At 51.0% G+C, this 24,168-nt stretch overlaps 1 protein-coding gene across 4 annotated transcripts in view; it reads right to left on the bottom strand.

Moving 5' to 3' along the window:
• SPATA13 (spermatogenesis associated 13) overlaps positions 1-24,168 on the bottom strand; it is a 107,655-nt gene that overhangs the window by 17,079 nt on the left and 66,408 nt on the right. The window contains exon 1 of one of the 4 annotated variants that reach the window (XM_043891709.1): positions 8,255-8,711. The exons of the other annotated variants lie outside the window; for them this stretch is intronic. Within the exon in view, the coding sequence (XP_043747644.1) occupies positions 8,255-8,309 (55 nt within the window). The 5' untranslated portion in view covers positions 8,310-8,711. Of the gene's footprint in view, positions 1-8,254; positions 8,712-24,168 lie in introns of those variants that run through there. 4 annotated transcript variants of the gene reach the window in all.

The raw sequence follows: 24,168 nt of genomic DNA, 5'->3' as shown, positions 1-24,168 counted from the left end.
GAGGGACTGGAGAGCAAGGAGGAGCCTGGGCAGGGGAGTGATGGGTCCCTGGCAATGCAGATAAAGAACAGGTGTTAAGAGTCTGAATTCAAGCCTGCCCACCTCCAGGCAGGGAGCCCAACCAGGCACCCCGTCTCCCTGAGCCCCAATCCTTCTGTTGTAAACAGTAGTCTCTTTCTTTTTGGAGAAATAGATGAGATAATGTGTGTCAAGTCCGTAGCACCCTTGATTTGTGGTTGGAACTCGCTAACAGGAGTGAGGGCATCCATGTTGGTGGGCTGGGACGCACAAGAGCGACTTGGCCACAGCTTGAAGGGGGTGGGGGTGTGGGCAGGAGACCAGTTGCGGGAGGTGGGTCAACTGCAGCAGGAGGAACCACCGTTCTCCATCAGACAGACGGCTGGAGGGCGGGGACGGGGTGTGAAATTCAAGGACATGTGGGTCCAGGTAACAAGGGGGCAACCAAGAGGATCAAGTCCACCTGGTTCAGAAAATCCCAGGTTACTGGGAGAATTAATGGGAAAGGGAGTCAGGGGAGGAGCTGCGGTGGGGGCAGGAGGAGGAAGGTTGGCCGGTGATGGCGGAGGGAGAGCCCTGATGATTCTTTCAAGGACCCACCAGCTGGCATTTCCAGTCACTTCACCCTCAGGGACAGGTCTATTTCTAAACTGTAGAAGCTGTTTTTAAAAATGAGATTTTTGAAAATTATTTTTAACTTTTTAAAAGTGAGATATTTCCTGTTCCTTACTTTGTACCAAGTCTTCGTGACCTGAGTGCATCTTACATCCTCAGCCCATCCCTCTGGACAGGCCATGTTGCAGGTGCCCTGCAGACACCTGCCTATCCAGGGCCGGGCTCCAGCTTTCCTCTGCCATTCCCTCCAACCCTGCCGCTTGCTCAGGGCACACCTCCCACGGTGCCTGCTGTGTGTGTGTGTGTGTGTGCACACGCACGTGCATGTGTGTGCGTGTGTGTGTGTGCGTGTGTGTGCCGTGTGGTCACCCCTGCCCTGTGCTGTGTCACAGTGCTCTGCGGTCTTTTCGGGGGTGTGTCCGGGAGTTGGGGAGAGGACCTGGAGGAGGCAGACACACCTGCTCTAGGCACACGAGTCTCTTAGCAGACACCAGGGAGGCAGCAGCGAGCCTGCAGCCCGTCTCCTACGGAGCCCTCGGGGAGCTGCCTGACCACAGCGCGGCGTTCACAGCTGACTAGGGAGGGGGGACCACGCCACCCCAGGTCTGTCAGAGCCCCTCGTCCTTCTCCCCTTGTGATCTTAACTGCCTTCAGGATCTTAAAGCCCCTTCTAAGTCAATGGCCCCCTGTGCTCCTGTACTACGGTTCACACGTATTTCAGGGAGTGGGGTTTCTCCAGTGTCTGCATGGGAGGGGTGCGGGCACATTCTGACTGTCTGCACAAAGCAGGGTTCCTGTCACCCCACACTCCTGCCCTTGGTTTCCTGTCACCCCACACTCCTGCCTTTGTGAGGGTTTCCCTTCTGAGGTCAGAACTTCTTGAGGGAACAGGCGGAGTCTATTCTTGTACCCCAGCACCCAGTGTAACCCCTGGCATGCAGAAGGCACTCAAAAATGCAGACTGCTGGTGAGGGAACTCAGGCTCCCAGGAGTTTAACTCCTCCTCTGGGGGCACAAGGGTCGGTGGAGGCTGAGTACACACCCAGGTCTCTCTGCCTACCATCCCCACCACCCTCTCCAGCCACACCCTATGCAGATCCAAGGCTGACTTCTGGAAACACAGTTCCCTCATGTACATGAGAACCCCAGAGCAGCGACCAACTGCCTCAGTGCAGATTCCTCTGCAGGGAAGCCCCATTCCCTGCCAGCTAAATGCCCCCCTCCCCCGCCGAGCCCACCCCGATGGGCAGACCTCCCCGAGCCCGCCCGCTCACCAGTGTCGCCTTCTCACCGAGGCCTGTGTGTCACCTGCAGACCCAGGTTCACACGGGGCCTTTCCTGGAGGTTATTCTGTGACCCTCTTTCTTGTCTGGTTTTCAGTGGTGACTTTTTATTTAGGGCTGTTTTGCGTGATGTGAATCTACTACTGATTCTCAAAATGCACTTCTGCAAAATTAGGAGAGATGAATACATTCTAATAATGAAAGAGGAACCTTAATTAATTAGCGTCCTTCTTTCCTTCCTTTAGTGGTAAAACATACATAGAACAGGCCGTCCCGGCCATTTATAAGTGTACACTTCAGCAGTGTTGACTACATGCACACGGTTGTGTGACCAACCCCAGAACTTTCTCATCTTGCGAAACTGACACTCTGGCCCCACTGAACACTGACGCCCCCATTCCCTGGCAACGAGCCTTCCGCCTTGTTTCTGAGCTCTGAACACTTTACACCCTTCACTGAGTGATGTCCCACAGTGATTTTGTAGCGGGCTTATTCCCTTCAGCACCATGTCCTCAAGGTTCACCCATGTAGTTGCCTGTATCCGATTTCCTTCTACTGCACCTGATACCGCGCTTTCTTCATCCATCTAAACATCCAGGTGCGTTTGGGGTGCTTCCGCCTCTTGAACACAGCAGTGCGAACACCTCCTCCAGGCCGTGCTCTGGATTCTCCTGGATGTTTGTTCGGAGGTGGGATGACCGGGTCATGTGGAAATTCTACTTAGCTTTCTGAGGCTAAATTTCTACTTAGCACGCTGCTCCCCATGGTGGTTGCGCTGCTCTATGTCCCAACAGGAGCACTCAGGCTTCCAAGTCTCCAGGTCCTCACCAGCGGCATCATTTCTTTTATTGAGTAAGTTATTTTTGTTCAGTCACTCAGTCATGTCCAACCCTCTGTGACCCCATGGACTGCAGCATGCCAGGCTTCCCTGTCTTCACCATCTCCCTGAGTTTGCTCAAACTTGTGTCCATTGAGTCGATGATGCCATCTTAACCATCTCATCCTCTGTCATCCCCTTCTCCTCCTGTCTTCAATTTTTCCCAGCATCAGGGTCTTTTCAATGAGTCCGCTCTCTGCATCAGGTGACCAAAGCATTGGAGCTTCAGCTTCAGCATCAGTCCTTCCAATGAATGTTCAGGGTTGTTGAATAAGTAGGTGTGTGAAAGTTATGTTCGAAAAGGATCTTGTGAACGGTGAGCAAAGACTGTTGCAAACTGAAACGGAAACCTCGACCCCTATGACAGAGGAATCTAAGATGGGACATGCTCGCTCCTCTGTCCACTGCGCCCTCACAGCTGCGGCCACGCCCAGAGAGGACGTCCTTTGGGTCTAAAAGACCTGCACACTCATGACAGCACACACGCCTGCAGGGACAACTCTGGGACAGCGGAGCAATCATGTGCAGACATTCTACACGTGCGTAATGTGAACTACCCGTGCTTGCTTAATCGCCACGGTCAACGTCCCCTGGAAAGGCAGGCATCCCAGGACTCCAGGGGCTGCGCCAGGCAGACCACCTTCCCCCTCACCCGCCCATCCCTCACACAGTCTCATCCTAAGATTCAGACCCGAATTCTTGCCTCCCCCAGGCTCTGCTTGCTTCCTGCATGCACCGATCTGAGGAAACCCCATCTACCCTTCCAGCCCTGGCCCAGCTCGGCTTTAGGAACATCCAGGAGAGACCACTGTGGCCAAAGCGGACGTGCCTTCGTAGTCAGGACTGCTGCAAACACGGTAGAGACCATGCGAGCTTAGACACAAACGCCAACGAAGAGCAGTGTTCACGCCCCCTGGGAGGGTGACAACTTCTGTCCTGACCTGGATTTCACGTTTGTGAGGAACAAAACCTGGCAACGGGCCCTCCAGGCGAGTTTTCAGGACATGTCAATACCGCCACCGATGGAGAACCCCGGACTGTAATACACGCCAAGGACAAGGCCCTCCCACGGGACCCCAAGTCCCGCTCACAGCACACAGGCCCCCACCCCTGTCCCAGGGGGAGTTTTTCTCAGGACACAGGTCTCTCCCATCTGGCCTAATTTTGCAGATTTAAGGGCTTTTGCTTAGAGTGACAGAATTTCAAAACCACAAGAGCTTGCTGGGGTCCCAGCCAGGCCCGGGCCCGAACTTCCCCGAGACGGCCTTTCTCTTACCTGTCACACAGGGCTGGGGAGGGCAGGTGACAGGCGAGAGGAAGGTAACAGCTGACACAGTGGGAGTCATAACTGGGCACCTGCCTTGTGGGCCACACGGGTGCGGACACTCAGCACCCAACGGGCAGAGCACTCTACAGGGGGTTCCCACTAAAACACAGGTCACTTCAGGAAAATTCCTGCACTTGGAATAATCCATTAAAAACACACATTTTAGGAAACCTGCTGACCCCTCAGGCTTCCTCAGGTTGGAGATAAACTGTTCTCATTTCCCATCTTTCCCATCTGAAGAGCAAAACAGCAAACCTGGATGGGTGGGCAGGTAGCCTATGCTCAGAGCCCAGGGTGGACTTGACAGGGTGCTGCTGCTGCAGGGGGCTGGTCCACCGGCCACATCCCTGCACCCAGGGCGGCCCCTGAGCCATGAGATGCCAGAGAGGGTGCAAACACGGACACAGGGGGCTTCGATGTCAGAACCACCCTCCCGCTGACCTCAGGGCCACACCCCTCAAGGGTCCCCAAACACCCAGGGTCCATGGCTTCCCATCCTGGGCTGGGGGTGGGGGTGAGGGTAGGGAGGGTTCAGAAAAACACAGACTCTGGCGCTGGGCCAGAGAGCCAGGTCCTCCAGGGGGCGGGGGCGGGGGCGGGGGGAGGAGCAGAAGGGGGCGTTTGCCGAGAATCTCTTTCCAAGTGATTCTGACACCACGGGTGCCCAAGCTCGACTTCCTCAACCCCAGTGCAGGGACCAGCCCTGGGATGTGTGCTGTGAGACTCGTCTATGCAGCGAGACAGGCTGGAGGGCAGCGGGCTCGGATCTGGCTGCTTCAACACCTCGGCTTCAGCCACTCTGTGCCAGACAGTATTCCCTGCTCTCAGCGAAAAAAGGACACAGTCCTTCGGTCCACACTGACCGCTCCACCTGGAGCGACGCCCCAACCCAGAAAGCCCATAAGTTCCCCCTCCTCCTTCCAGGCGCCGAGCTCTCACTCCCTGGTGAGGGGTGAGGTTGGGACTTCGCGCTCCTGCCTACATTCCCCATTCCCCCGCCACTGGCCAACCCCCAGCCAGCAGGAACAGTCTCTGCCTCTCACATCCTAGAAGCCTATCAGATTTACCCCTTTTGAAATGCTCACCATATTTACATTGTCCTTATAATTCATCGGCTTCACTGTAACACACCCCTGAGCTGTTCTGAGTCTCTCATATCCACCCCTCCTGCCCCAGCGCTGTCCTCGAGAGACCAGGAAGCCGGTGCTGGTCAGTGTCAGCTCACGCCTAGTTACAGAAGACACCCTTCCCGTTCAGGGCTCAACCTGACACCATCAGGACGGCCCCCTTATGCCTCACCTAGACTTTCAAACCATTCCACACACAGGGCAGTGCTCTGTGAGTCTTCTAAACACAGCGATGACAATACAGTCAAAAAGGACAGTTGAGTTGGCCGTGCTGCCCTCCACTGATAAACCCTTCATGATGCCCACGGGTCTCCTGGAAATGCCCCTCCCAGGGCAGAACTTCATGTCTGGATTAGACGTGGGGCCTCACTACCCTTGATGCCCGAGCAGTGACAAGGGTCACACCAAGATAGAGCTTCATTTATACCAAAGCCCCCAGAACCTCCCGATTTATACCAGTCCCCCCTCCGAACTGATTCCTTAGAAAAGACTCTGAAGAGTTGGGAGCTGGTGATGGACAGGGAAGCTTGGCATGCTGCAGTCCATGGGGTTGCAAAGAGTAGGACATGACTGAGTGACTGAACTGAACTGATGCCAAAACCCCAGGTGCCCGGTTCCTATAAACGGTTTAGAAAGCTTTGGCTCAAACCATTTGTGAGTATTTTTACTTCTCGATTTAAAGGCAGGTCATGCCCTGTGCATCCTCCATGCTCTGTAGCCCCTGGGGAGGGGCCCTTAGAGTCCTGAGGTGGGTGGGCTGGGGTTGGGCCTCTGTGCTCCTGGGGGCCCAGAGGCGGGACAGTCTCAGCCCCCAGTGCAGCCCTGGGTTTAAGCTCTGGGTCTCTCAGTGTCCTGCCACAAGCCTTGGGTTCTCCCCTGGGCTGGTCCCTTGGCATCTCTCTCCCCTCAGCAAGCTGCTGCTACTCCTCAGGCTCAGCTCTGACGGTGGCTGCCCGGGCCTCTGGCCGCGCCCCACTCCTCCACTAGGCGCCCCGGCAGCTCGTGCCCACTGCACCCCTCTGGGCTCCTGGCATTGCCTCGTAGGCGGGCTGTACCACCCTGGGAAGGAACCCGGCTGCTTTCACCACATCCCCGGGATAAACTCCATGTGTACCAGGCCCTGCGCTGGAAGCGTCTTGGAACCATCACTGTCTGTCAACACAGGAGCAAACTGTGGCTCCCAGAGGTGAAGGAACTGCTCCCCAGTCGTGGGGCTGGAATTCAAGTCCTGGTCTGTCCGGCTCCAAAGCAAGCCTGCTGGGCACCTGCCCGGGGCCTCGGCCTCGCTAACCACGGCCACAGGGCAGCGCTGACCGCCCACCCTCCCCACCTGCTCCTGCCAGGTCTTCCACTGGGGGGCCGCCAAACTGTCCCTCAGGGTCCCCTGCCCACTCGGGGCTCTCATCTGAGACAGAATCCCTCCAATAAGCAAGCTCTCCACTTGATTCTCTGCTGTTGCATCTGCGGTCATTTCCATCACGTTTACACACATACACACTTGGCACAGTGGGTACATCAGAGACAGTGCTGGGAACACACGGAACCATCAGGAAGAGAGACGACCCCAGCAGAGCCCGTGCCTTCCTTCGCTTGGCAGCCAGGCTCAAAGGTGGGCAGGGCGGGAGCCTGGAGCCCAAGGGCACTCGGGGAGGGAGGGCGCAGACCCCTCACAGGAGGCCTGGCCAGCTGCGCCTCCCAGAGTGTTGGGCTCGGCGCAGGGGCTGAACCCAGCTTCTCTTGGCCTACACACACACACACACACACACACACACACACACGTGGGAGGGAGGACCGGGCCCTGTGCCCGCCCGGGGTGGAGGAATGCAGGGGGCGGGCTCCATCGGCCGGCTGCCCTGGGGTAAACACAGGCGCACCCCCAGCCCAGGAGGCTGGCAGGCAGCCAGCTCTCCTCCACATAGGACCTGGGGCCACCAGCCACTCAGTGACAGGCACAGCCACTCGGCGGGCAGGCCTGAGCCCTGAATGCAGAAACCACTGGGCCACTTGTGTTTTTTTTATTCTGAATTTGCGTCAGTGAAGCCCTCACCACAGCCCTGTCTGTGCTCGGCCAGCACAGGGAGCCAGTGGAAACAGGGAAGGCCAGTAAGAAGCACAGGGTACTCGGTGCACTGCGGGGAGGCCCACGCTGCCCTCCGCTGTCACCTGTAATTCCCATTCATTCCAGGGTGAGCAACTGGAATTCATTTAAGACAAAAACTGAGACAGGACTCTTGTTTTCTTTTTTAAGCATCCCATTGCATGATGTGTAGTAGTCAGCCAGAATGCTTTCCATGAAGCATTTACTCCTTTAAAAGAATACGTGAGTTCCAGGTGATAACCTCCTAGTGTGAGAGAACCACCTTTCTAGTTCACCTAGGAACTAGTCTAGTGACAACACTCACAAAAACACTGAAAAGCAACGATGGAATAAAGCTGCAAACAATAACCAAGTCCTGGGTAGTAACACTTTTTGCAAACAGTTGACTATTTTTCCAAAATCAATTCACACCGTTAAACCTCACACACACCAAATTAGCAAGGAACACCCGTTATGGACCCCAACAACAATCCTCTGAATAAAGAAGTTTCATGTAACAGAAGCAAAGCCTAGCACAACAAGAACCAGATCCATAACTCATAAAGAACAATCCACCTTTGACTCTTGCTATTTTCTATTTCATACCAACGGCTGCATAACTCAAACCAGCCTCTGATTTACTGGGTCCACAGCTAGAACTTTTGAAATGAGTTTGAGCAAACTCTGGGAGATAGTGAAGAATAGGGAAGCCTGGCATGCTGCAGTCCATGTCACAAAAAGTCAGACATCACTGAGTGACTGAAGAACAACAACAGCTACAACTGCCCTCAGGACCCCAGGTCCGGACAAAAGACTGGCTCAGACACACACACAGACACACACACAACCTGACAAGAGGCAGCAGACAGAGCCCTGCAACTTGCAAGAACAGAGAGAGGATTCAGCAACACGGCCAGTCTGCACACATACCCGGGTGAAGGCTCTCCAGACTCCAGAATCTTCCCATTTCCCCCCTCGCCACCATCCTCGTGTTTGGGAAACAGCCGCGTTCAAAGCAGGGCTGTGGGGTGACTGAGCATCGCAGAGGATCACACAGGCTCTGGCTGCGGAAACGCAGAAAGCGCTTATTCACTGCTGACGCCTCTGCCCGCCTAGCCAGAGCCTCACAGCTCACAGCGCCCGCGGGCGGCTGAGCTTGCAGCCCAGACAGGACGGCGGGGAGGGAAGTCTAAACTCAGACCAGACGGCCGGCCAGAAACCTATCAGGAGCCCCCGGAGCCTCCGATGCCAGTGACAGCAAGGCGCCTGCTGCTTTTCATTATAACCCAGAAGCCTGACCCCCAGAGAGTTTGCAAGATGTGAGCTATCACACATAGGACGGATAGACAGCAAGTCCTACTGCAGAGCACGGGGAACTACATTCAACATCCTGTGACAGACCACAATGGAAGAGAGTATGAAAAAGAATGTATATAGTAATACGTATAACTGAGTCACTTTCCTGTACAGCAGAAATCAACACAACATTATAAATCAACAATGCTCCAAATAAAAAAGAAATAAAAGGGCTCAGGAAAAAAAAAAAAGGACCTATTTCACGGGGGAAGAAGCACAGAGGTCACTAGGTTCAAACTGTAGTTGGGATTCCACGCTCTGGTGTGCCAAAACCTTCAGCTTTGACATCACATTTATATTAACTGTAAATCTGTGAACTCACTTTAAGAGAGATTTTGTTTAAAAAATGTGTATGTATATGTGTGAATATGTGTGCCTTCTATATAAAAAGCATATGCATATCTTTTACTGTATAAAGTACCTGTTCTCTGTAGTGCAGAAAATTGTTCTTTCTTTGAAGAGGCTCTCTCTAGAGGACGCGGGCCACTTATTTCCTCTCTCATTTTTGTTTTTTTCCCAGTTGTCTACAGTGAGCAAGTCCTATTGTGAAACGACACCTACTAACAAACGGCTTCCTTCCATTTCCTCAGGACAGGAAGATGCTAACTTTTTACCTTCACGAGCAAGGAGACGACACGCGCAGAGTAGTGATCATGTGGTCGTCCCCCAATAAATGGCTGAAAACTGAGCCCATGTGGGCAGGCTCTGGGGTGGCGGACCCCCCATCTCACTCCACCAGCTCAGACCTTCAGGGGCTCGTGTCTGGTCTGCACAGTGGGGACAGCCAGCCTCCCACAGTGCTCCCAGGTTCCTGAGAACATGTGGGGATTAATAAACAGGACTGTAGCTGCTCTCACAACCTGAGTCTGTAATCACTGGCCGGTTCCCAGACTTCATAGCAGGAGGGGTCAATGGGCAGAGCTGCAATGTCAGCTAAGACACCCACCCTGACCACATGCTTCCCCAGAGGCTTTTCTTATCCTTAATTATCTGTGGCTGTTTCTACTGACTCAGGGCATCCCACTCTTAAATCCAGCTAAGGCTTCAATAAACTACAAAGAGGCAAAACTTGCACACATATGAGCACACACACTACACTCACAAAACTAGACTGGATTCAAATCCATCCCATGCAAATATATATATTTTTAAATATTTTTTTTATTTGTCTGTGCCAGGTCTGGTCTATATGGGGGATCTGGTTCCCTGACCAGGGATTGAACCCCAGCTCCCTGTATTGGGAGCTCGGAGTCTTAGCCACTGGACCACTAGGGAAGTACCCCCTTGCAAATACTTTTTAAAAATGAATTAAAAGAGTCAAATTTTTAAAAATGATTAAAAGACAGTCATTCACTAGGAGTGTATATGTCCTTAATCAAGGCAGCGCTTCATTGCAGGAGGGACTCAAAAGACTCCTCGAGGTTGCTTCTCAGAGCAGCTCACTGTCTATGAGGTAAGGTTGCTTCCCATAGGCTCCAAGTCCAGATTACGACACCCGTGTCACCTTGTTTAACACAGAATGTCCCATAAGGCCACAAAACCCTCGTTTCACAGTAACATGTACTACCACCCCAAAGGCTGTGGTCCAGCAGCACAGGGTGATCGGGGAGCTGGTGGGAAGTGAACCCTTGGGGCCCCATCCTGGCCCGTGGAATCAGAGCCTGACTCAGGTCTGAGAAGTGTTAATTCAGAAATGAGTGAAGCCCATGGAACGCAAGGGTGGACCTGGTTTTAATGAAGAAGTGAAACGCTGAATGCTGAGACACAAAGCAGGGAAATGCAGGGACTCATTCTGATGAGCACACTTTCTAACGGAGACTGAAATCCAGCAGGAGGCAAAGGAAATCCAGAGTGCTTTCATTTTCTTAAAAAAATAATTTTTGTTGTTGTTGTTGTTAAAATTGCAAGGTTTCAAAAAAAAAACAAAACAAAACAAAACCCTCTCTTGGCTGCATTTCCTTGGCACTGTCTTAACTTGGGTCCACGGCTCACTTTCACTCTCCCTGAGCAGCTTCTTTCCCAAGAACTTTTTCTAAATCCAGAGATGGGGTCAGGGAGATTAAGGTCCTTGGGATCTTAGGATTTTAAACCAAAGGCATTCGCTGAGTAAACTTACTTTATTGAGCACACACTCAAAACAAACATAAAGATAAAAAGAAGGAAAAAAAGTAAATAAACAAACAAAAACTGCATTAAATGAGGCATTTCCTTAAAGGAAGATGAACCAACAACACTTCTCAGATATTTTTGGAAGAACCTGCACAGGCAGTTTGACTTTAAGATTTAAAAAATTCTTTAGTGACTAGAGTCTATATTAACCAGATCAATAAGAATATTGCAACAAACATCTCAAGCACAGCTGAAAGAAGTCTTGATCTCCTCCATGCTCTACCCCCAACCCCCACCCCTGGGAATAGTCTATACTCCTTGGTTAAGATGCTGCTACAGGGTTGGGACTAGGATGTCACTAACCTTGACTACTGGTAGAAAGAATTAAGAAAAGGGTTGAGTCCCACTGGAGAGCAGAAAAACCCCAACTGTACATTAATATCAAATATTTGGAAGTCAGAGAGGATAAAATAAAAGTTGGAATCACACAGGATGTTATGATCATGTTTACTCTACAGATATAGAAGGAACTAAGGCTATTTTTGGCAGAGTGGCCCTAAGACCCACACACAGCTACACCCATGCACACAGTCTGGAAAAGGAGGGGGTAAGTTAGTGGTGGAGCCTCTGACTAAACCAGCATTCATCCCTTTACCCTCCAGGACCGGCTCTTGAGATGACCAGGTGGTCGTTAAGGCTGCACTTAGCTTAGAGTTACCGGCATCTCCTTAAGTACAAAATGGTTCAGGTCTTCTTACATGGCCACCTTACGATTTGGAACGGAAAGGTCACCAGCATGGGCCATCTGCTCAGCAACCAACGTTCCCAGCTGCTGCTTCACCAAAGCTGTAGCTCCCTGCATGGCGCAGAGACTCCCTTAACCTGGGAATATTCTAGAACCTCCCCCACCCCAGGATTGGGTACCACCCCACCACCAAGACCTGCAGGACAGCCACAGGGTGGTAGGAGGCAAACGACAGGCATGCTGTGCCCCGACCAGCACTACTGCCAGCTTCAGAGAGTGAGCTGCAGGCTGGGACGCGTCACAACCGAGGCGGCTCCTGCCCCCGCCGGACTGAGCTGCAGCCCAGACCCCCGGCAAGCACCCAGAGTCACGAGGAACACAACAAGGACTCTGAGTCCACCCAGTCGCTGCCCTCACTGCTGATACCCTAAAGCTGGGATGGGGGTGATTTCTGAACAGGAAGTGATCAGCTTCATCTACCATGAGTTACTCAGACTCACGGGCTTCCTTGTGGCTCAGCAGTAAAGAACCCTCCAGCCAGTGCAGGAGACCCAGGAGAACCAGGTTCAATCCTGGGTCGGGAGGGCATGGCAACCCACTCCAGTATTCTTGCCTGGAGAATCCCATGGACAGAGGAGCCTAGCAGGCTACAGTCCATGGGGTCACAGAGAGTCAGACATGACTGAGCGACTAACCAGTAACAACTCAGACCCACAGTACCCTTGTCTATTAGCATAAATAATGGAGTGTCCAGAGGGGTCCCTGTATTCTGAATGGATTACGGACAGACATTAGCACTAATCTTACAGGCCACAGTTACGCCGTTTTTGAGAGAAGCAGAACACAGAACAGAGACCCTCAACACAACACAACACAAAACGTTTTCTAGCCCACACGGTCGTACAACCAACCACAGACCCCGCTTTGGTCAGCTGCCTGCTGGCAGAGAGCAAGGCAGGCCCCACGCAGGTCTTCCTGAAACACTGCTCAGCAGCCAGACTCCTGACCACAGAGGGCAGGCCCGTCACTCCAACACACGGGAAACGAGCGCAGCTGACAACAAGGGGTAGTGAGAACCGAAGGCAGAGGCTAAGACGTGGGTCTTCAAAGCGGCTGCTTTTCCACTGGAGGTGCCGGGGGCCTGCCCACCCTAACTGACAGAAGATGCGCTCTCACTGCCTCGGTGAACGCCACCCCGCTCCAAAAACACCCCAAAGACACTGGTCCTCCCGGGCTCCTACTACAACCTGTAGGCTAATTCAGAAACAGATCCAAAACTCTCCCTTTAAAAGACAAGCTGCCGTCTCAACGGTGACGACCGAGACCTGTCCCATCTTCTGTAAACAACCACGTGGGGTTTCCAGCCTTCAAGGCCTGGGACACATTTCAAACATAACAAGAGCAAAACAGAAAATGGAGGAACTTCACTTTTGTCTTTGTTTTAATCAAAGGCAATTATTAGGCAAGGCCTTAAAAACGGACATACGGGTGAACTTCTGTGCACATAAACAACTTCTGTGCACATAAACAGACGCTGGAAAACATAGCACCTGGGAGACAGTGAGTGGGACGGGAGCAACGTGGGCTTTGGGGTCTGTCTGATCTGCTCTGATCGCCGGCTTCACTGTCTTATGACTTAAGTCTCACTTAGCTGAGCAAGAAAAAGCACGGCCTTAAAGTTTTTAAGCCTCAGATTGCTCATCCACAAGACAGGGACAGGCATGCAGGCCAGGTGCTTGGCTTGGTGGTGGTTTGCTTCACGTTTATCTCTTTTGCGCTCCTCCACTTGACTTTTAATAGTCTTTCTTTTCCTTCTCTTTTAAAAAAAATTATTTTATAGACGTACAGATGACTCACAACATTGTGTTAGCCTCAAGCATATGGCACAGTGATTAGCTATACACATACAAATAAATATACTCTTTTTCACCTTCTTTCCCATTACCATCTATTAAAGGGTATTGAATATAGTTCCCTATTCTTTTCTTTTTACAATCCAGTTCCTGAGACTTGGCATTAGATGCATGGTATTTTGAAAACTTTTTAAACTCTGTACTTCAGAACGATTGGAACAGATACATGTGTTAGAACTGAGAATGTTTTAAAGGTTAGAAAGATGAGAATTTCAAGAGTTTGATGGAAATACGTTAAAAAAAAAAAAAACACTTCATGATGTTTTTCTGAGACAGGAAGAACACCATCTTTCTTTAAAAAAAAAAAAAAAAACTCTTGATTCTGGGCAACGATAAGGCTGAGACAGCAGCCAAGGCTGCTGGAGCTGACACCTGTCTCAGACTTGCAGGCCTGTGGTCTAAGGGCCTGACGTCTACATCTGCAGGACTGGCTCCTACAGGTGGCACCCTGTCCTGGTTCTAAATCCAGACATCCACATGTTCTCACAGTGCAGTCAGCAGGGAGAGAATTTAGCCAGGACAGTGTCAGCGTCTTCAGGCAAAAAGAACAGAATCATCTTGATTCTTCAGGCAAGTGAACAGAACAGAATCATCTTGGTTCACAAATAAAAACAACCAGTGCCTGTGATCCCAGGCAGGAGAGCCTGAAATGGGATGGGGACAGCAGAGAGCCCGACCCAGCCCCATCCACGCATGACCGTCAGGGCTCCACCGTCCCCACCTTTCAACCAGCCTCCCTAGAGCTCCGCTACAATCACCCTCTCCAATGGTGCTGAGCAAGGACCAGACGACTTTGTATTTTCTCTCTGATTCCTCACTGAGAGAAAACTCTAGGAAAGCAGATGCAGACAGAGGTTATCCAGAGAATAAGAGATCAGACAAGGTTTTCTGGTGCGGCTAAAGTAAACTCAAGGCATCACACACCCTTCAGCACCTGCTATTGCTCTTCTTTTCTTCTTTCAACAAAAAGTTTAGGCATTTCTAGGACATACTCTGGGAAATTTCTGATGAGGCCTGAAATTTGGTCAAGAGAGTCAAAAGAAAACATTCGGTCGAGTTACCTTTTTTCCCCCCTAATAACCTGAGTGTCTGCCTTTTAGATGGATTTAACTGACATTTGGATAATAATTAAACAGAACACTGTCACACATTGACTCCTGGGTAACTCCTAGGGCTGTCTGTACACATTAGATTAAATGACCTGTCAACAGTTAAACTGCTGGTTACTGATGCTGAGTTAGTAACTCAGAACTCTGGCTGCAAATACAACCCATCACTACCTTGTCACCAGAATAATGACTGCTTCTCTTTACTGCAAACTTAGAGCATACCAGATCATTCTCACACATCTGCGGACTATAGTAATATTTCCTACTGATAGACGAAAACATTAAGACTGGGGTGTGAAATGACTTGTCAAGGTCAATGAGGGACTGGGACTCAACTCTGTTTTGTTGACCCAAATGCCAGTTCATAAGAAAATCAACGTTCATAACAATTACTAGAATAGAACAATGCCAGAATTATAAATAGGATCATCAACAACAAAAAACTAAGGCAAAAGGGAAAAAACCTATTTTTTTTGTTTTGACCACATAAAAAATTAATCTAAAGAGTCTTAACAAATTTATTAACTTCACAACAAGACTTTTCAAAATATATGACTCAGTAATTTATTGTTGCTGTTGTTTAGTTGCTGAGTCCTGTCCAACTTTTTGCAACCCCATGGACTGTCACCTACCAGACTCCTCTGTCCATGGGATTTCCCAGGCAACAATAGTGGAGTGGGTTGCCATTTTCTTCTCCAGGGGATCTTTGAGACCCAGGGATCAAACCCATGTCTCCTGCATTGCAGGCAGATTCTTTACTGCTGAGCCAGTAATTTCTTAAAATTTATTTGATTAAAAAAAAATCAGAGCTTCCCTTGTGGTTTAGGCGATAAAGAATCTGCCTGCAATGCAAGAGGACCCCAGTTCAATCCCTAGGTTGGGAAGATCCCCTGGAAAAGGGAATGGCTACCCACTCCAGTATTTTTGTCTGGAGAATCCCATGGATAGAGGAACCTGTCAGGCTATAGTCCATGGGATCGCACAGAGCTGGACATGACTGAGCGACTAATGATTAAATTGCCCCCACTTTCTCAATGTTGGGGCATTACATCAGAACTCTAAACCAAGGAATGGAACTTTCTGGTGTATACTTAACATGACTATTTCAAAAATATTTAATAAACATTGATATGGTCCTATTAATGAACTTTCACATATGGTAACATAAAGCCAAGATAATTTTTAATATAGTAGCAAAACAAATAGTTTTTAATTAGTCCTAACACTTACCGGAAATTTTCAGCTATCAAATTAGAAAACCAACACGGATAAACCAAACAGCTAGAACCCCTCCACACTCATACACAAGGTGTAGACTTTTCCCCACAACCTTGCAGACACCCTCTGTGCATCCTGGCTCTGCCCTCGCACTGAACTGAAACTGTTTTTCTCAAAACTAACCAGATCGTGGGCTTCCCTGGTGGCTTGGTGGTAAAGAACCCACCTGCCAATGCAGGGGACATGGATTCGATCCCTGATCCTGGAAGATCCCACACACCACGGAGTAACTAGGCCTGAAGGCCACAACTATTGAGCCTGTGCTCTAGAGCCTGGGAGCTGCAACAAGAAAAGCCACCACAATGAGAAGCCCACACACCGTAAGAACAGCCTGCACAGCAACGAAGACCCAGCCCAACCACACACAAAAAAAACACCCAGCAAGTTCCTAACTGCCGCTGGATCCATGGAGATGGCTCAGAGCACTCAACTTGACCCTTACCACAGATGACACGGTAAGCACTGCCTCGCTGGGGCTCAGCATCCTTGGACAACTGGACACCACTCACCCGTCTGGCCATTCCATTTCTATCTTCACTGTGGATTTCCTTTCCTTCACGGGCCCCCCAGTGCTGCCCCTCTTCTCACTCCACACACACCCTGCTGGTACCTCTCCCTCACCGGCCTGGAGAACAGTCAGCCATGTGTGGACCACTCCTACCCGATCTCCCCTCGAGCCTGGGCCTCCGTCCTCATCAGACCACATAGAGCAGGCGGGGTGATGAGATCTCCACCTAGCTGTCCCACCAGGTCCTCCAGCTCCAAGGCCTGGAACGGACCCGAGCCCTGCACCCTTGTGCTTTTCTCCTACGCTCCCCTTCACCCGGGTGCAGGGGGGTGTGCCCCCTAATATCCAGACAATGGCTGGACTTTCAGGTCTTTGTTTTTCCAAGAGAACCATCATGTTCCTGGTTAAGGGCTCTGTCCACTGGTTGTCTGCTCTGTCCCCAAGCAGATCCACAATCTAGCTAGTAAGTCACTGAATGCAAAGCAAACCACTTAAAACCCTCCTGTGGCTCCTGGCTCTCCCAGGAGGGACCCTGGGGAAGGCCCTGAGCAGGCCGTTCCCTCCCACCCGCCGTGGTCTGATCCCCGGTACAGACCCGCAGCTCACCCCGCTACAGCCAACAAGTGTGGCCAAGCTGCCTGAAAGGCCCACGTCAGACACAGTACCCCCACATCACGCCCGGAACTCTTCAACTTCTACATACAAAGGTGCGGCTGCCTCATCGGTGTCATCCCCGAGGACCAGAGGTCTCCCCGCTATGTGATCACGGGACGGGTATTATGCATGTGAGACCACGATGTGTCAACTGTGATGGCCAGTTCTGGATGCTTTTAAGTGATAACCAGAAGCAGTCTGAGCTCAGAGTTCCTGGTTTTTCGACATTTTACGCTCTCAATTCTTACCTGACTGAAATAATTTTTTAGCAATTCATCTTTATCAAGAGCTCAATTTTCTTAAACGTGAGTCTCTTCTGAGCCTCATATTTACATTTCATTTGCTTATGGAGCCGGACAAGCTCCATGACCGCAGTAATGACCACAGCTGCCACAGCCCGGCTGTAGCCATGCCCCGACTCCCGGTAAGGACACGACCCACCCATGAGAACAGTGGTGGGTGCTGTGTCAACCCTCCCACCCCCTAGCCATCCCAAGCGAGCCCTGGGCAGGAGCAGGCACCACCTGCATGGGGACACTTCCCTTTGGTTGGGTTACCATGTGGTTGGGTTAAGAAAGCTTCTGAGGGGTGACCTGACCCTGGGCTTCCCAAGCAGGCTCTCCTCCTGCCCCCGCCCTCTGTATAGGCTGCTTCCTGGCCTAGAATAAACACACCTCCAACAACAGACTCCACCTAAGTCCCACTCAGCCTTCAATCTCAGCTTTGGTGTGGCTTTCCTGGGAGAATCTGGGACTCCCTGGACGGGATCTGCGACCCTGTGGTTACACTCACCTCCTTGGGCGCTGCCGTGGCTTTCCGGGCCCGGACACCTGCCGGGGGGTTCTGTGAGCTCGGCGTCTGGCTTCCTGGGACCCGCCAGCCTACACCCCAGGGCCCCTCTTATCACAGGGCACCTGTGTATACCCACGTCATGCACGGCAGCATGTAACTGTGCTCTATGCAGCCATACAAATGAGGTGTCTCCTGACCCAAGGGCGAAGTGAAAATAGCTCGACAAGGTTTCGGGCACCCTGCTCACGTCCTGAAAAGCCACTCTTTATCTCCTAGTGGCAAGTCCCGCATCATTTCCGGATAATATTAAGCTCATCGACCTCATAAGGAGGCTAGGTAAGCTGGCTTCTAGAACCGACACTAGTTCCTAAGTGGGGAAAAGAAAACGAGCACCTACACAAGAAGATCTCCGGGTCTGAGATCCCCTGGGTGTACTGAGATATCAGTACACCCAGGGCCAAAATCAGCCGGGAGAACGGGAAGTTGCGGAGGGAAAAATGGCCCCGAGGGGTTATGGCAGCCGCTCCTTGAAAGCGAGGGGCTTCAGGGGCGGGGGCCTCTGGACACAAGCCTCTCCCAGTGGACACACCAGCCTTGAAACTGTGGGGAACGTTCCCTCGAGGAAAGCCTGGCGGGGAGGGGGCGACGGTTGGGGGAGCGCACGCAACCCCTCCCTCCCCGCCGGCGCGCAGCATCCCGCGCAGGACCGCAGGCCCTCCAGCGCGGCGCACCAGGACAGGGGGCGCGCGGCTGGGGTTTGGGAGAAGCCCCGGTTCTCGGGAGGCTTCCCCCAGAGGTCTTGGGGGTTTGCAGAAGGCAGGGCGGGTTGTCCGGGCCGCGAGCCCACCCCGCAGAGCACCCTCGGCTCAGGGCGGGCTGAGTTGGACCTGCCCCGGTGCGCCCTTCTCCACGGACCCGAAGAGCACAAGGGCAACCCTGCAGTGGGGGCGGGACCCCTGGGGGCGGCCAGGCCACACCCCTTCAGAGTTGGACCCAGCTCCCCCAAGGGCCTCTATGTGTTCTCCACAAAAGGAAAAACGGGGCATCTTGGGCTTCTCGCCACCAAGTACCTTATTTTGTAAATTCTTAATCCCCACTCTTATCTCTAGATTTATATTCTTGTTGTAGGCCCTGATCAATTGCCCTGCGGTCTGTAGTATTTTTTCATGCTTTCTCACTGACAGCAGAACTGGGAATTTTTAAAACCTCAGAGTATGTTTTTCAAAATAGCTCCTCCCTCACCAAACCCTGGCTCCTTCTAATGTGCTTCACGGATAGGTGGCCTGTTGTATAATTTGGGTTATTCTTTTGTAGAACAAGATGTTTTATATAAATATATATATACATATCAGCCTATATATCAAGCTTTTAAGGACTGGATTCTTTGGATTTTTCCACATGAAAAATGTACACGGGTGGTTATGAGTTTGCGCTTCAGGACTCCCTTGTTAACAGCTTAAATGATGACATCATTCTACTGAAGAAGATTCTGGCCTGGCTCATTGGATAGCTACCCTGATTTAATGTCATTCTCTTTCCTACCTTGTGAAGTGACCATATTACATTAGTAAGAAATTAAGGTATGAAAATAAAATCAAATGAAGCAATAATTTGAGTAAATTTCAAAATAGTTTAAAAAGGCATAAAAAGTCCAATCAAGTCAACTCATGCTTTTCTCCACTTTTTATAATTAGTTATCATTGTACCTAACCAAGGATCATCGAAAAAGCAAGAGAGTTCCAGAAAAACATCTATTTCTGCTTTATTGACTATGCCAAAGCCTTTGATTGTGTGGATCACAATAAACTGTGGAAAATTCTGAAAGAGATGAGAATACAAGACCACCTGACCTGCCTCTTGAGAAACCTGTATGCAAGTCAGGAAGCAACAGTTAGAACTGGACATGGAGCAACAGACTGGTTCCAAATAGGGAAAGGAGTACGTCAAGGCTGTATATTGTCACCCTGCTTATTTAACTTCTATGCAGAGTACATCATGAGAAACGCTGGGCTGGAAGAAGCACAAGCTGAAATCAACATTGCCAGGAGAAATATCAATAACCTCAGATATGTAGATGACACCACCCTTATGGCATAAAGTGAAGAGGAACTAAAAAGCCTCTTGATGAAAGTGAAAGAGAAGAGTGAAAAAGTTGGCTTAAAGCTCAACATTCAGAAAACTAAGATCATGGCATCTGGTCCCATCACTTCATGGGAAATAGATGGGGAAACAGTGGAAACAGTGTCTGACTTTATTTTGGGGGGCTCCAAAATCACTGCAGATAGTGATTGCAGCCATGAAATTAAAAGACGCTTACTCCTTGGAAGGAAAGTTATGATCAACCTAGATGGCATATTAAAAAGCAGAGACATTACTTTGCCAACAAAGGTCCGTCTAGTCAAGGCTATGGTTTTTCCAGTGGTCATGTATGGATGTGAGAGTTGGACTGTGAAGAAAGCTGAGCGCCAAAGAATTGATGCTTTTCAACTGTGGTATTGGTGAAGACTCTTGGGAGTCCCTTGGACTGCAAGGAGAGCCAACCAGTCCATCCTAAAGCAGATGAGTCCTGGGTGTTCATTGGAAGGACTGATGCTGAAGCTGAAACTTCAATACTTTGGCCACCTCATGCGAAGAGCTGACTCACTGGAAAAGACCCTGATTGGGGGCAGGAGGAGAAGGGGATGACAGAAGATGAGATGGCTGGATGGCATCACCGACTCGATGGACATGAGTTTGAGTAAACTCTGGGAGTTGGTGATGGACAGGGAGGCCTGGTGTGCTGCGATTCATGGGGTCGCAAAGAATCAGACACGACTGAGCGACTGAACTGAACTGAACTGTACTTAACCTGGCCATTTTCTCTCCTCTGTTGTTCTCCTTCCTGGGGAACAATTCAGACATCACTTGGTTTGCCTCACAGGAGAAAACTCATCTGAACTCGACGGGCAGGGTGGGTAGAAAGAGAAGCATGCATAGACACGAGAATAAGAATTCTGAAGGGTGATCAAACTGGACTTCTGACCAGAACAGGTAGACCAGTTACTGGAGGGAGGATGGCAGGAACAGAAGTAAGTTTGGGAAACTCAGGCTGCCATGGAATAAGCTGTCTTGGATGTAAGAGAAAAATGTCATAAAGGAAAAGCGCAGATGGCAGTGAAGACAGTTCCCTGAGAAAAAGTGAGCACGCACAGGCACAGCTGCTCAGACCCAAGGAAGATCAAGGGGCACAGACTCCATTGCCAATAAAGCCACAGGGTTTGGCCAGCGCCTCCCAGCCGTGAACTTGATAAAAGCACCACAGTGACTCACGGTGGAATTCTATTATCCAACACCACACCCGAGCAGTGGGTAAACATGACCCAGGACTGCTCCATGTCACCTCTCCTCAGACACACATGAGCCAGGAAGATGAGACGGTGCTCTAAGCAAAGGGAGAGAGAAGGGAAAGTTCTGGAAGGGAACGCAGGATGAGTTCACTTTCACCTAAAAGGTGAAAAGGTCTTCACCTCTCAAAAAAATTAAATTGCTACGTTCAAATCTCTACATTTTGAGAAATTGTTACTTGCGGGGCACATCTTGATTTGAAGATTTTTGAGAGCACCTGACCAGGGAGGAGGAAATATACTGTTCACTACTTTAAAAAGGTTTTATTCTAGAAGATTTCAAACAAACTCAGAAGTAGAAAAATTATATGATGAACCCTTAAGGATCAATATTTTATCAATCTTTTCCAACTAGTTCCCAATGACTTTTTGGATATTTTAAAGCAAATCTCGAATATATCATTTCATGCAACAAATATTTAGTATGCACCCAAACGAATAAGGACTGAAAAATAACTACACTATCATTATCATGATAATGAACAAAATTGACAGTAATTCCTTCTGTAAATACTGAGTCCATGTGAAAATGTCCCTCCTCATCTCAAAATGACCTTTTGATAGCTGGTTAGTTGGTATCAGAATCCAAACAAGGTCCACACACTACATTTACCAAACACAATTCAGATCAAACCAGATCTGTCCATTTGGGTGGCATCTACCAGGGATTCTGCAAGTAACACACAGCTCCTGAGCTGGGTGCATTCCAGTACGTTGGTGGGAGGGGAACCGGGCCCCCAGGCTGCCCATTTCTGAGGCAGCTGAGGGGCAAGCCTCTGGCAGATGGAGAAGAAGGGGTCTGGGAGACAGGAATACTGGAGCTGGACTGTCAGGTTCTCACCATCCCCCGGGCTTCCCAAACCATATGATGGACACGGCAGCTTCTGTTAGTGGGCCAGGGGCCAAGGGGTCCAGGACTCCCGTGGCGGTGGGAGGTCCACACAGAAGAGCAGATGTCCTTTCTGTCCTGGGGGGCAGGGCCAGCTTGGTCACTGGGATGGTCCCTCCCACCAGACCTCCGGCTGTGCTAAACTTATCACGTGGTCCCAGGGGACAAAACTGACGAGTGACTCCATGAAGGTGCTGCTTGATTGGTGGGGCAGGAAATCCCCAAGTCAATGGGCAGGAGGCACACATGAGCCGCCACCACAGGGATCCGGGGATCTCGCTCCACGCCCCAATCTAAACTGGTTCCGACTCAGAGCCTCCTCCTGAGGCAGAAGCCAGAAGACCGTGGGGTGGGGGGTCCCATTTCTACAACCCTTCCTTCCCGTGAATTCCTTGGTGATGGAGCCCCCAGGACAGGGCGGTCCCCCAGCATCTAAGCGATGCTCTGTCAGAAATTTCTGACTGAGAGGAGATGGCCTCAGTAGAGGTTACGCATGTGGACCAGAGTGAATGGCTTGACCGAGGAGCCCCTGGAGGAGCTTGGGAAGGACACTGTGGGTTACTGGACTGCTCCGGGGAGGTTGTCACTGGACATATCAGAACACGCCCCAGCACAGGAAACCACCCGTCCCATGGAAATCCACTGCAAACGAGGTTGTTTAACAACTGTGTGACATTATGTCCACCCCGCAAATGCCCATCTTTGTTCCTGGTCATCTTGATGCTGACTCAGCGGATTCAAAAAATAAAACAGCCCTGGTGGCAGAAACAGATGCCAAACCTGGGCTCAACCACGGTGTCCCCTCAACAAAGTTAATGATACAGTGCCTTGAAGGACCCAGACGGCTACTTGTGGGAAGCTGATTACAGTGGACCCTTTTCACAATAGGTGGTTTGTCTTTCCTGGAAGAGACACTTATTCTAGATTTGGATTTGTTTGTCTTGCCTATCAAGAGTCCTGCTAGAATCTCCCCGGAGAGGTTGCTGTTCACCGCAGCGCAGAAACGAAGGGGTCAACATGGGAGTTCACAATCACTTAATGATACACTTGCAAAGTGTTTTCTTTCCACCCAGTAACTCTGCTCTGTCAAAGCTGAATCTCTTCCCCTCTCAGGAGGGGCTCCTAGCAGTGTCCCAGCCCTGGTGCCGTTGGCTCTGAGCTCGGGCTGGGCTGGCGAGCCTCCTCGTGCACGAGGAATGAGCACCCGGGGAGCACGTGGTGTCCTCTGCGGTCCCTGCCACCAGCATTTCCCAATTGGACAAATGCGGCAACCTCCAATCAGCCTCCTTCCTCTGGCCTCGCTCCCCGACGGCCTTGCTCTCTGAAGCCCAGCTGGCAACGGCTTCCACTTCGCTTGGAACAACCCTGACTCCTCGAGACCTGTGATGCCCTGTCTATCCAGACTCTCTCCAGCCTCCGGGCTGCCCCGGCCTCCCCCGTCCTGGACTCCCAAGCTCCAGGCACCCGGCCTTCTCACTGAACCTCGGACACACCAAGCCCCTGCCTGACCTGGGCATTCGATGTTCCTTTGACTGGGACCTCTGCTCCCTCAGATCTTCGCTCCCTGCTCATCTTCCAAGTCTCGGCTCCAAGGTCACCTCCTCAGAGACACGAGGTCACCCTCCACCACTCCCACCTTCACCTTCTCCAGAAGGCACACTAGTGCCCGAGGGAGCCCTGCGTATCCACTCACTGCTCCTGTTTAAATGCGGGAACACACATGCTTCATGATGCTTTATTCTCTGCTTTACTCCAGCAGGGACAGTGCTGCCTGGCTCAGACCTGATGCTCCACACATTTTTCTTTCTTTTTTTTGTAGACTGACAGGTTTTCAACTAAGAGGGGAATAAAGGAGACCGTGATGACTAGAAGCAAGCAGGACCACTGCCAGCTCAGAATCTTGGAGAAAAGGCTTGGAGCACCTCAGAGGGCCAAGATAAGCACCAGGTGCTGCGAGGGGCAGGGGGTCTGGAGTGCGCGGAGACCAGACTTGCAGAGGGAGAGACAGCACGTGTGCCCCACCGCCGGCCGCAGAGGGGAGGTACGTCCTTTCCTGGTATCGCGCGTATGCACGCGTGATGTCTTCGTGTTTTCTGTTTCCTCTCCTC

This window comes from Cervus elaphus, chromosome 30 (assembly GCF_910594005.1).
Source record: "Cervus elaphus chromosome 30, mCerEla1.1, whole genome shotgun sequence".
NCBI lineage: Eukaryota > Metazoa > Chordata > Mammalia > Artiodactyla > Cervidae > Cervus > Cervus elaphus.
The sequence above is the reverse complement of the archived record's forward strand: the minus strand, read 5'-3'. Positions and strand labels throughout refer to the sequence as shown.